The sequence below is a fragment of the Typopeltis vanoorti genome, chromosome 19 (genome assembly GCF_054136105.1).
Source record: "Typopeltis vanoorti isolate ZY-2024b chromosome 19, IOZ_Tvanoo_1.0, whole genome shotgun sequence".
Lineage (NCBI taxonomy): Eukaryota > Metazoa > Arthropoda > Arachnida > Uropygi > Thelyphonidae > Typopeltis > Typopeltis vanoorti.
The window spans coordinates 52102131-52118499 of record NC_143567.1 but is presented as its reverse complement, the minus strand read 5'-3'; the positions used below and the strand labels follow the sequence as shown (position 1 = coordinate 52118499).

At 35.3% G+C, this 16369-nt stretch overlaps 1 protein-coding gene across 2 annotated transcripts in view; it reads right to left on the bottom strand.

Annotated features, from left to right (window-relative positions):
- LOC150096085 (cathepsin B-like) overlaps nt 1-16369 on the bottom strand; it is an 89182-nt gene that overhangs the window by 15586 nt on the left and 57227 nt on the right. For both annotated transcript variants that reach the window (XM_090409659.1, XM_090409658.1), the window contains 3 exons: nt 14685-14888; nt 7739-7854; nt 1753-1982 (listed from right to left, as the gene is read on the bottom strand). In XM_090409659.1, the coding sequence (XP_090265785.1) occupies nt 1753-1982; nt 7739-7854; nt 14685-14888 (550 nt within the window). The remainder of the gene's footprint in view (nt 1-1752; nt 1983-7738; nt 7855-14684; nt 14889-16369) is intronic.

Below are 16369 nucleotides of genomic sequence, written 5' to 3'. Positions count from 1 at the left end.
TACAGCATGAGATGACTTATCTCTGCTCTTGGCTAACTTGTTTAATCTTATTATGTTATTTTTGACTTAGGATACCTCGATAAACACTCCATCTACTGTATGATAACATCTTTTTGTTTGTGCTTTTTTTATTTATTATTTCCTTATACAAATGGCTATCAAGCAAAAAAGTGATTCTTTTAGTAGTGCGAAAAAGAAAGACCACTGAATTAGGAATAAAAGTGAAAACACATACACACAGTAATTCTCACTTGTGATGTAAAATGGAATTTTGGAATGGAATCCATCATCTGTCAAGGACTGACTGTATTCGAAAGTAATCGTGCAGTATATGGAGGAATATATAACAATTATATATGTGTGTGTGTGTGGTTAGTGCCTTATAAAATGTTGTGTGTGTAACTACATTCGATTTATATTTTTATGAATTCTGACATTAATGAGTTATCCTGATAAAACTTTTTGTATTTTTTGATGAAGTCCCTAATAATGCAGGTTAAAACTATTATATTATTATTATTATTACGTAACACCTCCAGGGAGTCCAAAGACCCATAGAGGGAGGGCACCTACTCTACAGCTGTCTCCACCACTCAATCCACCCACTAATTCATTTATATTTTTATGAATGCTGACATTAGTGAGTTATTCTGATAAAACCTTTCGTATTTTTTGATGCAACAGTCACTAATAATGAAGGAAAAAACTATTATATTATTACATAACACCTCCAGGGAGTCCAAAGACTCGTCAATCCACCAACTAAAACGAACCGAAACTACACCTACGCCCACCACCACCACTGGCTGAGTGGTTAGTGTGTATGTAATGAAGTATTTTTTAAAAAATACAAAACTCATATTCAAATAGAATTTAACATGGTGTCCTCCAATTTTTATGATCATGATCAAATTCCTGATTGTATCTTCAAGGTATAGAGGATCCTGTGATAGTTCATGATTGTTCTAACCTCCTCTCAACAATTTCACTCCAAATTATTCTTACCTGTTAGGACACCAATTGTTAGATATATGATTTTCTAAGGCACTTCTAACTACATCAATCCACCTAGATTTTGGTGTGCTTCTTCCTCTCCCTCCCCCCATTTTTATCCGAGCTCGGGACCGGCATAGCTGACAATTCAGACCTATGGCTGGAGGGATTGTCTTAGGTACTCCTGACTGTGTTTGTGTGTGTTCACGGGGCCAGTTTGCAAGATAAAAAAACCCCAACTAAACTGTGGAGGAAAACCCTGCTGTCCACGCCCAAGACTGGCTAACTTGGCTATGTTTGAGAAAGATCCTTAAGCTTCTCATGTCAAGGATGGGAAATGAACCCAGGACACTCCTTTCCCAGGCATATGGTTATGAAATGCATAGCCACTCGGCTAACCATGCAGACAGCATACCAGATTAGAAATCAAGTACCTATACTAACAAAATAGTTTTTCTGTATAACTTCAGGTCTGCAAATGACAAATATCCATGCCAGTACTTAGAAATGTCATTAATTTATTCTTAATTCCAAGCCTGCAATTTTTAAATGCTGTCTGAACTTCTGTTGAGAATGTAATATATATATATATATATATATATATATAGGAAATTATGTTTTAATTTACCTCTTTCTAAGAATGAGTTCTTAATTTAAGTAAGGGACTACTTTTACTTTAAAAAAAACCAATTTAAAGATGAACAAGTTAACCATTCAGTATAACTTACATTATAAAAAATTATATGAACTAAAACTTACCAAAGTGTTTATCATCTCTATAACTAATATTGTATCCTTTTTCACACATATGAACACACTGAGGTGTGGGTTCAATGTCACCACATGGGGGACGGGAACCAGTGGTATGATGTTCACAAGGTGCAATAGCATATGGTTGACAGCCCTCATGAGTGTCATAGTTGCCACCACTTACTAGTCCAGTATCAACCCAGAATGACCAAGCTGCACCAGGAAAGCCACCATCACAGCTGCATATAAATCAGAATATACTAATATTTGAAAAACTGCTGCAATCAATATTAGTAAAACAACCTAGTTTTAATATTTACTCATCTGATATTTTATTAAGTAAAACAAAATTGTTGCTTTAAATTCTCAGTGCACTGATCATTAATAAAAAAAATAAAGAAAGAATTACTATTCATTTATCTTATGAAAAAATATTTACACATTACTGTTTTCCACTCTCTCTCAATCCAAACACCTGCTCTGACCAAATAACTGACATAATCCACACTGGAAATGAGGACCTTCATTCTCCACTCCACTGCAGATTCTCTTTCCAAGCTCTGGTTGTCTAACAATTGTGTCTTTGTAGCATATATTTAATGGCTCAAGTCAACAACTACAGCTTCTCACTCAGCCTACAGTCTGAAACAAGTGTAAAAAAGATTGACAAATCCAAAGCAGACTTCATAAGAGGCAAATGCAATCTGGTTACCTTCTGGCACCTCACTAAAGCTGTTGGACATAACTTCTGTCCTTCCATATTTTCACCACTTTCATATTCTGATGATAACATAATATCACTCAGAGATAAGGCATACTTCTTAGCAGTCTTTTCCTCTAAAATCTATAACAAAGTGATATCTCTAACACCTCTCCTGCATTACCACAAATCAGTCACATGTCTCCTCTGATCTTGTGCCAGAAGAACAACAGAAAAAATCCTCATTAGTCTTGATACTAATAAGTCACCACTCTAGATGGTGTCCCTCCAGCTGTGATCACACTTATCTCCTATAACTAACACCCACTCATCCTGTATCACCTGTATGTTGTAATATTTCTCTGGAATCTATCCAAAAGGCATGAAAACAAGTTACTAGACTGTCCCTAAAAATGTAGATAAGTCAGTCAAAGTGTTGTCCCATTAGATGGATATGTAGAAAAGCTTAGGTGTTGTTAAATGTTCGTCTTTGATTTTTTTTGAGTTTAATTCCCAACAAAGAGAGAATAAATAAGAAGTAAGATTTATTTAATTATTTAGATATTAATATTTTGCTTGGAAAACCTTGTTTACACTTAGCATCTTCTGAGCATAAACAGCTTGTCCGAGTATGCAAACAACAGTTAACAGTAGGAATGGTTTAAAATTAGAACATAACAAAACAAACTAAAGTCCTAATTTGGAGCTATCTAGTTGGATAAAGAAAAGTTTTACACCTATTAATTTGATCTTAAAACAACCAGCTCCCAAATTTTTGGGAAGCTTATATAGCCATACTTGTTCAGAGATAGGGAATGTTCATAGCTGCTTCTGACTTCAAAAACAGTCTCTACAATTTATAATGATTTCTATATAGCATTTTGGATTTTTCATCTAACAGTGTGTGAAGAGGGTACCAAAGCTTGGTCTACCAGTCCTTAATTGATATAACGATAGTGAAGAGCATAAATGTATTTATGCTCTTCAAGGTGAAAGACTATAGATCTTTCTGTATACCACAGCAACCAGGTCACAAGCACAGGACACTTCATATATCTAGATGTGAAAGAATAGAGTTTGTCCTTAAGTAAATGGAGGGTTGCTAGTTTGATATGGTATATTATTATTATTATCATCAGACCTCCTCGAAATCAAGAGACTCATTGTGAAAGGTCACACTTTCACATGCGCAGCTCACCGTACCTTGACTTATATGCATTTGCTGTCTCTGCGCTCAGCACGCTGAGAGTGTGCAATGCAAATCTACTCCTCACACTCTCCTTATAAATCTTCCAAGGGTAGCCTCTTGTCCCCCCCCCCCTCTCTCTCTCTCCAGATATTCTATGAAAAATCTCATCCACATTAATCTGGTAATTACCTCTTACCAACTTATATATCTCAATCATTTCCCCCCCCCCACACACACACACGCACTTTCTTCTATCCAGTAGGTGCTGCAATTTGCATTCTCTCAATCTGTCCTGATATTCCACATTCAAGGACCCAAAACAAACTTAGTGACTCTTCTTTAAACCCTTTCCAACAACTCGCCATGCTTTTGAAAACCAGGTGACCAAATCTGTGCACAGTAATCCATATGTGATCTGATCAAAGCATTGTACAATGGAATCATAACATCCTTACATGTCAGTGTTCCCTGCATCGTTCTAATAATCCGTAGTTGTCCTCACAATTTTAGCAAAATGTCGATGAAATTTCAAGTCTCTATCCATCACTACCACACTGAGATCTTTGATCTCTTCCATTTCCTCTAAGATATCCCCACTAATCCTATACTCTGCATCCCATCTTTGCTTCTAAATTTTAAAATATTACACTTTACTACATTAAACTGACATTCCTAAACACTCACCCATTCAGAGTCTATTCATGTCCTCTTGTAAAGTTACAATATCTCCTCTACTTCTCATAACTCTCTCCAAAATTTTCATCTGCAAAACCGTATATTATCATTAAGTCCTTTCCAATGTCATTTACATACAAATTAAACAATAATTTGCCAGCCTGGCTGGCAGAGTGGTTAGCGTATTTGCTCTCCAGACAAAAGGCTGCAGGTTTGAATCCTGCCGTGGGCATGGATGTTTGTGATTGTCTTTGGAAAAAATACAATTTCCAAATTGTATGTATGCTGTATAATATAATATAATATACAGCAAATTGTATAATATAATACTGCTGACCACTACCAAATAGTGGTGGTGGTGGTCAGCAGTAGAATGGCGTTGGCGTAGTTGTGGTCAGTTGGTGGATTGAATGACGGAGACAGAGTTGTAGAGCAGGTACTCTCCCTCGATGAGTCTATGGACTCCCTGGAGGTGTCGCATGATAATAATAACAGCCCCAAAACAGACCCCTGGAGCACACCACTAGTGGCGTTCCTCTTCTGGGATATCACTCCCCCATACAAAACCTGCTGATACCTATCAGACAGCCAATCTCCAATCCAACACACTAATCTACTATCCAACTCCATCTGTTCCGATTTAACTACTAACTTGTCATGTGGCAATTTATTGAAAGCCTTTGTAAAATCTAAATATATTACTGTATATTCATCTCCCTTGTACAATGTATATGCTATAATAAGTTAGCAGATTGCTAAAAGCACAATCTCCGTCAGCAAACTCATGCTGTCCATTAAAGAGAATTCTGCTGCTGTTACAACCCAGTTCTGAATCCTTGTTCTAACTAGCTTCTCCAATACCCTGACCACAACTCCAGAAAAGCAGATTAGCCTATAATTCAAAGTCTTAGTCTTATCACCCCTTTAGGAAGCAGAACAATTGTGCCTTCTTTTCACTCCATGATGTGAAGCTTAGACATGAGGAGCAGACGGATCTTCCTCAGCCATAGCCAATTTAGCCGGACTTGGATGTGGACAGTAGGGTTTTTCATCCCACAAACAGGCAAACTGGACCCATGAACACACAGGATACAGCCATAGGATATAGTACAGCAAGGAAGGCAACGGGAAACCACCTTGCTCATAGTCACTTCCCTAGTATGGTAGCATAGCTGCCGCTACCATCCGTATGGATGAAAAAGAAACTAATCATCATCATCATCATACTCTGGATAACTTTTCAGAGATGCATTAAATATATGGGACAGTAATGGTTTTGATGTGGTCTTGTATATTACATTACACCAAAGGGGGGAGGGGGATTTGAGTATTTAGCATTTTATATACTTATTTTTTTGGCAGGAAGGAGAGTTTAGCCATTGGCTAAAAATTGTGAAGGTATTATTATTATCATTCATGACACCTCCAAGGAGTCCATAGACTCACTGCAGAAGGACACCCACTGTACAACTCTCTGTCTTTACCACTACACCGAACCTCTACTACCAATCATCCACATCAACGCCATCCACCATCACAACTAGTATTTTTTTGTCTGTAAATTGTGTGGGTTCTGAAGGGCCGATTTGTCTGTATGAGGGATAAAAAACCCGAGTTTCTGGGAGAAAAACCCTGCTACCTTCATACGAGATTGGCTAACTCACCTTCGATTGAAAAAGTTCATATAAAGATGCTCCCATCACAACGTACTGTCGTTCTTCCAAATGCACTACGGAGGTACTTAAAGGCAAGTTTATTTGGTAAGAGCAGTGTCAACAGAACATGGCCCTCTGTATCTTAGTGTTCTTAGAATATCATACTGTTATGATAAATGATACAATTGTCAGCGTGAACATCCTTCAGCATGCTGGCTTCTATAAACAGAAAAAGATTGAAAGATATGTAACTAGTATGTCTAGAAAAGGCAGACAATGATTTGATTCTTTTTCTACTGTGAATGAGATACACTAACACACATTCAAGTGAAAAAGCCCATATAAAGATTCTTGTTACAACAAGAATCAAACTCAGATCTTTTCCAATTAAAGGATAGGATGTCTCATTGTTCTTCCAACCGCACTACGGAGGCATTGAAATTATGAATGTTAATTTTTCAACTTTCTTCTCAAAATTAGAAAGTTTTCAATTATGTATTTATAAAATAAAAAGCAAATCATAAGAAAGGTTTATTATTATTATGAATACACCCAAAAGAACTAACGAGTGAGCATATTTACACACACATCATTAAACACCTATCAACTCTCCATGAACATGTTTACTAAAGAGACACTCACAATATCTAATGTAGTCCATTCCATGCACTCACCCCATGCCATGAGAAGAAAAAGGAAATCACATGCTCCTTAACCAGATCCCTAGCCAGATTCCAGGTAGGTATGACCGAGATCTATCTCTACCATCCATATGCTGCAAAATTTCACTTGTGTCTATACTGTAAATCTTACTAACCTGTATGTTTCTATCGTATCCCTTTTCATGTCTATACCTCAAACTTTGAAGACTGCATTCCTTCCACTTGTTCTCTTATGCACAATTCTACAGGCTAATTATCATCTGGGTTACATGCCACCAAATCTTTTCAACATCTCCTTGGAACCCAGCAGAAATATAATTTCTGCCTATAATGCACCACTTTAACATTTGGCAACATTGAACTAACATTCATTTTTAATTATCTATATAACCAATCTGTTTCAAATCAGCCTGCAGGATTCTGTATCAGCTACATTCCTTATCATTCTCCCTAATCTAGCATCATCAGCAAATAAATGAACAGAACCCTTCCCAATATAATTAATATACATGGGTTTCTATAAATTAAGGAACAAAAAAAAATCAAGAAACTCAAAAACTGTACGATAAATTGCTATGCAATTCAGTGAAAATCAGTATGGTATAATATGAGATGTGAAACACCCACAAAAATTTTAAATAAATAGTTTAATTCGGCAATGGTCAACAACAGGTCAAATGAGATTTCACAGATATTAGAGATGATAGCATATCCCTTATTCTCTCTCCAGATCAAAGCATGTCTGGTACACTGTGTGGAGCAAATTGGGACCCCCCCCCCCCAGTGTTGGATTCAGTTAACATGCAGCATAGCTCATTTCAAACATTTTCTCAACTTCGGATATTGTGTAGCTTTCCAAATTCAAATTTATTAACATTGTGGGATGGTACAGTTGATTCCTGCTATAGCTAACTCATAAGACCACAGGAATAGTTTAATATGGTGATTTTCTTTCTTTCTTTATTTTAAACATACTTATATTGCTTTGGTCAGGACTATTTTTAGTAGTTTGTTAGTGGTGTTTGCTATAATGACTGTATTTTAAAATTTCAAAATGAATGAAGTGAAATGCACTCAGCCAACCAGGCTGGCACACTGGTTTAAATACACTTACCCACTACCACAAGAATCACAACAAGTTAGAAGATCTTCAGCAGAGAAATGAACTTTTACCTTTCCACCTGAAGCAATGCACATACGATCACTCATAGATTCCACTGCACCAAATGCCTAGGAATTACCAGAAAAAATGACTATTCTACAGTGATTTATTTGAACTCAAAAATAATTTATATAAGATATATACATACTAGCAATAATTTTGAAACCTGACATTTTATTCTTGTCATCTAAATTCATACACAATAAGTCACTTGGTATCCATCTAACCAATTAACCAGCCATCTAAAAATGATCACTAGACTGAGTCAAACATAATGCTTTCTTAGCTGATAAACTGGCTACAGCTCAGAAGTAATGTCACTCTCTCCCTCCCCAAATGTAAAAATAATTTTGGTACAAATGAAAATATCCCTGTCAATTAGATGGCTAAATAATCTTCCCATGAAGGGTAGAGGAGAGATGATTCAGCCACCTTTGCCACATGCCTTGACTAAAGAAGTAATGTACAGAGAGCACAATGCAAATCATTTAGGAGGGGGGGGGGGTCTTAAGTACAAATTTATATAATTTTGAATTTCTCTGTTGCAGTGTTAAACATCAAAAACTCATCATCGTCAAATTCCTGATATGTACCCTCAAGGGGTGTACAGGATATGACAGTATTACATGAAAAATTTACATCATTACTAACTTCCTGTCTACAATTTTCCTCCAAATCAGTCTGTTACCTGTCAAGACTCCAACATTATCAGATCTCATATTTCTATCTTCTAAGGCACTTTTTACTGTATCAATCCACCAATATCTTGGTCTTCCTCTGGCTTTTTTTTCCTGCCAACTGGGCAGAGAACACTTGTTTTGTTAATCTTTCCTCTCCCATTCTGTTTAAGTGACCATAGCACCTGAGATTATCTCTGCTAACGCATTCCTGGATGCTAAAAATGTCAACTTCTTTCCTAATATCCTCATTTTTAATACGATATTGCCATTGATACTATCTGTTCATGCCCCATCTTTCTCAGGACTCTCATATCTGTGGTCTCTTCTAGTCTGGTCAAGTGTTTTACTTCTGACTGAGCTCTCAGATCCATAAAATTGGTATGAGCACGTTCTTGTATACAGCTAATTTAGTGTTTTGACTAATTTCTCTCTTATTCCATATAAATTTATTCAGTTGACTTCCTACCATACCAGCTTTGTTGATTCTGTTGTCTATTTCTATATTTAATTTACCATCTTCACTAAAAATTGTGCCTAAGCAGCTGAAATGTTTTACTTGTTTTATAGGTGCATTGCTTCAAGTGGAAAGGTAAAAGTTCATTAAATTACATACATTGTATGTAACTTAAATACAGATCTTTGTTATATTCCCATGATTTCTCAACTATTTGACTCTGCTGAAGATCTTCAAACTTGTTCTGGCACACTGGTTACAGTGTGCAGCCCGGTTGGCTGAGTGCATTTCACTTCATTCATTTTGAAATTTTAAAATACGGTCACCTGTCACTATAGCAAACACCACTAACAAACTACTAAAAATAGTCCTGACCAAAGCAATACAAGTATGTTTAAAATAAAGAAAGAAAGAAAATCACCATATTAAACTATTCCTGTGGTCTTATGAGCTAGCTATAGCAGGAATCAACTGTACCATCCACGATGCAGTTGATATTTTCAATGCTTCTGCCTATTTTCATTGTCTTGTTATTGCTGACTTCATACCATATCTATTACAACAGTTATTCAATCTAGTCAGGGAATCTTGCAGACTTGTAGGAGTTTTATTTAGAAGTATGACATCATCGGCATAAAGCAAAGAGCTGAGATTAACATCTCCAATTTTGATATCAGTTTAATACCACTTTCCTTCATAATGTGATTCATATAAATAATGAATAACAGAGGGGGACAATGTACATCCTTGTCTGACACCAGATTTAACATTAAACTATCTTTCTGTACTTCCTTCAATTCTAACTGCTGACTTATAACTCAAATAAACACTAAGTATTGCTTGATATAATGTCCCATTGACATTATATAACTGTAGCATTTTGAATAGCTTCTCTCTTGGCACCTCGTCATATGCCTTTTCCAGATCTACAAAACTTAAATACAGATCTTTGTTATATTCCCATGATTTCTCAACTATTTGATTCTGACAGCTTCTATTTGGCCTGATTCCAGCTTGTTTTTCACCAAGCTTCTCTTCCACAATCCTTCTCAACTGTTTCTCAAGTATACTTGCATATATCTTATCAGAAACACTCAGTAGAGAATCGGTTTTATTTCCCTTATTATATATGGGTACTATGAGCGCTGTGCTCCAATAATCCAGAATTCACCCCTCTGTCCAGGCCTTTGAAACCACTGTAAGACTTTTATACCTCCATACGTGAGCATTTCTGGTCATCTACTCTTGCTGCCTTTCCAGGCTTTTGATTGTTTTTTCTACTTCAAGTATGGATATGTATTTCTGACTGCATGACTGTCAAGTGCTTTTACTACTGTGCTGTCATCATTGTTTGTTTCATTTAGCAATTTTCGAAGTAATTACTCCATACTTCAAGGACATCTGTTTCTCCCATTTTCATGTCAACTTTATCATCTCTAACAGCACTCCTTCCTCCATTTCCGAACTTCTTCAACAATCTTACAGACAACCTCACCATATGCCTCTCTGGCTGAATCAATCAATGTTTTCTTCAGGGATTGACACTGAATCTCCAAGATTTGGTTCCTGTTCTCAAACACTTTCATTTTTTCTTGAATCATGTTTGTGTATTTTAGTCTACAGTTCACATCTGAGAGCTGCTGAATTTTTATTCGCTTTAAAACTTTCTAACATGTTCTTCTTTTCAATATGAAATTCAATTTTATCCTGCTCAAGACTAAATGGTGATCACTACCAATTTCCAATTCTCTGTACACTCTGGTGCAGGACACCAGAGTGTACAGAGAATTGGAAAACATCACTATCAACAATAACATAGTCAATGATTTCCTTATTCCTTGCCTCTTCTCTCCATGTGAATTTGTGCACATTTTTATGTCGGAACATTGTGTTAGTAATAACCAGTTCATGTCCTGAGCAGAAATCCAACAGTTTTTTTTTTTTTTTTTTGGGGGGGGGGGGGACATCAAAAAATTACCTCTGTAAAATATCTCCTTCCTATCCCCTATTTGAGTTATAAGACAGTAGCTAGAATTAAAGGAGGTACATGAAGATGGTTTGATGTAAAATCAGGAGTAAGAAAAGACTACACACCACCCCAATGTTTGTCATCTATATTATTATTATTATTATTATTAAACAAGACCTCATGGAGTCAAAGACTCATCTAGGAGGTCCTTTTATCTCACACACATCTCATCATACCGGGTCTTAAACACATTCAAACTCCTTGCAGACACCACACTCTCAGGCAAGGCATTCCAATCATTCACAACTCTGCACGAAAAAAACCTGCCTCTCACTCCCCTACTCACACCCTCTTTATACAGTTTCCAGGGATGACCTCTGGTTCTCCCCTGATCTCCCACTATTCGCTGTAGAACTTCTCCACCATTGATCCTATAGCAACCCCTTACCAACTTGTAGGTCTCTATCATATCTCCCCTCTTCCTTCTCTCCACTAGTCTCTGCAAATTACATCTTTTCAATCTTTCCTCATACTCGACATTCCAGAGGTCAGAAACTACCTTAGTCAGTCGCCGTTGGACCCTTTCCAACATCTCCTCATCCTTCTGAAAACCAGGTGACCAAATCTGGGCACAATAGTCCATGTGTGGCCTAATCAAAGCCTTATACAATGGAACAAGAATCTCCCTACTTCTACACGTCAGTGTCCTCCTCATCATTCCCAGAAGTCTTTGTGTTGTCTTCACAATTTTGGATATGGATATATGGATCATATTGTGTAAGAAAGTTTCATAGTAAGCCTAATTATCAAAACTGAAGATGCTAATTTCAGCTCTTTACTTTTATGCTGAAGTTATTCAATTAAATCTAAAACAAGTCTACTGAATTTCTTAACTATACTGAATAACTACTATAACATGTTTCGTATGAAAATCATGTAATAAAAGAATTATGTAAAGGCAGGAACAATGAAAACATCAGCTGTATCTGAATGAGAAATTACACATAAAACATTTCACTATTTAGGCACAATTTTTGGTAAAAGATGGCAAATTAAATAAGGAAATAAAATAAGAATATGAGCCTCTATAACTCAAAAGCCCTCTGGTTGGAAAGACCCAGGTACAGGAGTGGTGAGTTAGCCAGTCTCATATGGAAGTGGCAGAGTTTTTCCTCCCAGATACTCGTTTTTCATCCCACAACAAGGCAAACCAGCCAGTACAACACATGCAATTTACAGACAAAAGAATACTTGTAGGTATAGGATTAACCACCTTATCCTGGAGTTACAAAATTCAAGATTGCTTGGAAGGTTGTGGCAATTAAGTGCCTGTTAGAACCACTGATGATGATGATGATGATGAATGAATGAACAACAGAATAAGCAAACTGATATGGTAGTTAAACTGTGTCTTTGACCTTGGATGTATTGATGTAACTTCCATAAGTTTGGACTTACATCTCTAACATTTGAAAATTCTGAGATTAACTCTTAAATGTAATGTAATCTGTAGTGTCTCCTAACATAGGTGAAGTGTTCAGAAAAGTTTTTGCCTTAATCCATCCATTCGTTCATTAGACATTCACAGATGCTGTATGGTTACTCAGATGCTCAGTCATGTGCCACACGTCCTCAACCATGTGGTCCTGTTGTATGCTTTTCTGGAGGCCTCAACTGTATTTCAACATTCTTCTGTCAATATCTTTAAGGAGCATTAAAGTTCTTATATAAATTAAGATATTAAATCCAGCATTATTTCAAAGCTGAATGTAGAAACTATGAAAGTTTTGTAAAGAAGTTGACTAGAGAGCTTACAGGAATACACTCGCCAGCATTTACGAGTTGTCCTAATGCAGACCATATAGAAGGCATAGACACTTTAAGCATCTATATATTCACCTTTTATTGGTCCATTTTGATAAAGTTTCACTGGCCTGACAGCTGTTTCAAACTGGTTGGTTCTCTTCAGAGACCTTAAGAGATCAAAAATTCTCATTCAGTACTAAGGAACGCGAAGTGTCTAAAGGTATATTTTTTGTAAGCAAACTCTCAGTCGGCGCGTAAAGTATTTACTAAAATAAAGAGCCAAAAGGCTTCATTTCAGCGATGCACAATTATATAAATCAAGCAGATATTAAATCCAGCATTATTTCAAAGCCAAATGTGGAAACTATGGAAGTTCCGTAATGAAGGTGACCAGAGAGCTTACATGAATACACTCGCCAGCATTTATGAGTTGCCCTAACGCAGACCATATAGAAGGCATAGACTCTTTAAGCATCTATATATTTGCCTTTTATTGGTACTTACTGGTTCCTTAGTACTGAACAAGAGTTTTTGCTCTCTTAAGGTTTCTTCCTGGTCTCTGAAGAGAATCAACCAGCTCGAAACAGCTGTCAGGCCAGTGAAACCTTATCGAAATGGATCAATAAAAGGCAAATATATAGATGCTTAAAGTGCCTATACCTTCTTTATGGTCTGCGCTAGGGCAACCCGTAAAACCAGAGAGCTTACAGGACAACTTCTTTACAAAAACTTCATAGTTTCCACATTTGGCTTTGAAACAATGCTGGATTTAAAATCCACTTGATTTATATAATTGTGCATCACCAAAATGAAATCTTTTGGCTCTTTATTTTAGTAATTAAAGTTCTTATTTCTTTAATTCATTAATTATTTCTAACCATTTTCCTATTTCTTTTATTTTTTCTGTATATTTAAATATGAATGAATATTTTCATTATTATCTCCTGAAAAATGTGGGAATCCCAAGATTAGAATTAACCATTCTAAAGTATTCACTATCTTAGATTACATTTAAAATGCTGGCATCAACAACTTCATTCTCATTTTCAGAATCCATTTTCTATTTCTCAAAAGGATAAATATAAACTTGAATACAACATAAAGATATTAAAGTCAAAATGAATCCTGTAAATTGACTATGCTAATTTGATATATCTGAACCTTGACTGCTCCAATTATGTTATTCCCCACCTATATCCAACCTACATGTTTATAGTCAGTCGAGGAGTATAGATAAGTGTATTATATATAATTTTAGTTGGTTAGAATGTTTCAGATTCATATTCATGATGGTGCATCAACTTCAAGGATCAACATGTGTATTTTCAAAGAATGAAGCTCAATTATAAAAAATTAAAAATAATTACTGTAAATAAATAAATAAATACAACAGATACAAATTCTTAGTACTTCACTATCTCTCTCTCTAAGGAGATCTAATATTAATTATAGAATTAAAAGTACTAAATCAATTTCTACTATTCTATATACTATATAAAATAGCAGAAATTAATATTTAATAAAAGTAGATGTATATATTCTATACCTTTTTAATACATACAAATAATTAAATGGCCACTCAAGGAATTACATAAATTAGCTCAATATTCTCTCATATGAGAACTTCCTTTGCAGCACTTATGTTATGGTTTTTATTCATTTATTCATTCATTCATTAATTCTGTGTTATTTCAAATTCCTTAGAATATATAAAGTTAAAAGGCCCTCATTTAACACTAATATATTTGCATACATCCTCTTTCAGTAAGCAAGTTTTCATAAATCCATCTTTTTCCTCATCTCATTTTTTCTGAAGTAGGCATGAAGAATGTTCACTCAAATGACAAAAATAAATTAATTTATTTTTGAATTAGCACAGTGAATACATTTACATCAATTCATGTCTAATGAATACTTTTATCCTTAAATAGAATGTCTTTTAATATTAGCACTTTGCCAGTGATGGGGGAGGGAAGTTTTGCGACTTACCCAACATGAACCACAAGATCCTTGATCTCTGATTTCCCTGATTGAAGGACAATCTGGCCATTGCTCTCGAGGGTCAAATGATTCTGGAATGTTATCTGGAACCTCGTGGTAAATTTCTGGTAATCGATAATTCTTATTGAGAGGGTGAACACCTAAAAGTCCTTTAACATATTTCAGAGATACTCCCTCAAAATTACGTGCAGCCTTAAAAAAAAAAAATAAAAATAAAAAATTATTTTATGTTATCATACAAACATGATTAAGCAGTATAATTTATTCAAAATACAAATCAGAAGAGCATATATTCACACAAAAAATTTCTTTATATCTTTACAAATCCTATCCTAATTTACGCTCACACATAGACCTACACATTTTACAGTGTGTAGGCATTCGAAACCAAAATCCTATGTAATAGGTTGGTTACCCCTTATTCCTGGAGGTGTCTTATGTCTGTAGAAGAGTGGGGGCCTGTTTGGCTGTTCTGGGGGATGAAAAATCTGAGTTTCCAGGTGGAAAAAACCCCTACCTCCATATGAGACTGTCTAACACACCTTTCATCAAAAGAGACCAGATAAAGGTTCCTCACATCACTGACAGGAATTAAACCCATATCTTTCTGATCCAAGGGCTTCATCTATACTGACTGAACTATAGAGGCTCTACCTTCACAAATAAAATTTGTAAAAAAAAAAAAAAAGAGGTGGGACAATAAATAGTTCGATGCAAATACCCTACAAAAACACTAAACCTATGAATTTTTAATATTAATAGTTTGCTGAATTAAATAAAAAAACAATTACTTTAGTCTCGAATCTTTTTTAATGCAAACAAAAATGGTATTACGTTTCAGTATAGTAGCCTTTCATCACTTAAATAAATATCAAACAGTGATCACAAAACCCATGTTAAAAACTTAATATAGAATGAAAAAAATCTTTAGAATTAAATATTTATAAACAGATGATGTAGTATGAAAAAGTAAGTTGTTATAGTATTATCTAGCTGTTGGCAGTGAAAAGTTCTCAATCTTTCAATCTCATCTTTTTTTTCTAGAAATTTGATAATGTCCTGTATACCGTCCATCCAACTCCTCTGCACTCTTCCTCTTCTTTTCATACTTTCAATGTTTCCTTGGCATAAATATCTTTTCCAATGATTCATCCATTTGTAATGTACAATTGTTTGACAATCAATGTCCATAAGAAGCATTTCATCTTTATTCTCCGAATCTTGTTAGTCATTCGTTCTCTCTCTCTCTCTGCCAATAGTATCCTTAATAAGCTTCTCCATATCCTTAATTCAAACAAATCAATTCACACTTTGTGTGGATTCATAATTTCAGTAGCCTTAATTGACATCTCTAACTTTCACAATGATTTTACTACAGCTATCCTTTTCATTTCATCTTCACACTACTCATTTCTTATTCTTGACCAGATTAAACTAACTTGCAGTTATCTCCATTTTAAAAACTCCTTCATAAATTCCTATAAACTGCAATAAGCCATCACTTTTGGTCTTACTATTATCCCAAATTATTTTCTCCCTTAACTAACCAAACCAATGGCTGCAGATCTTCTTCAGGTTTTGCCAATGAGGATTGTATAATTTGCATATCTCAAATGATTTTTTTAAACATCCAATCATAATTCATGCTGGATCTTTATCTACTTCAGGCATTC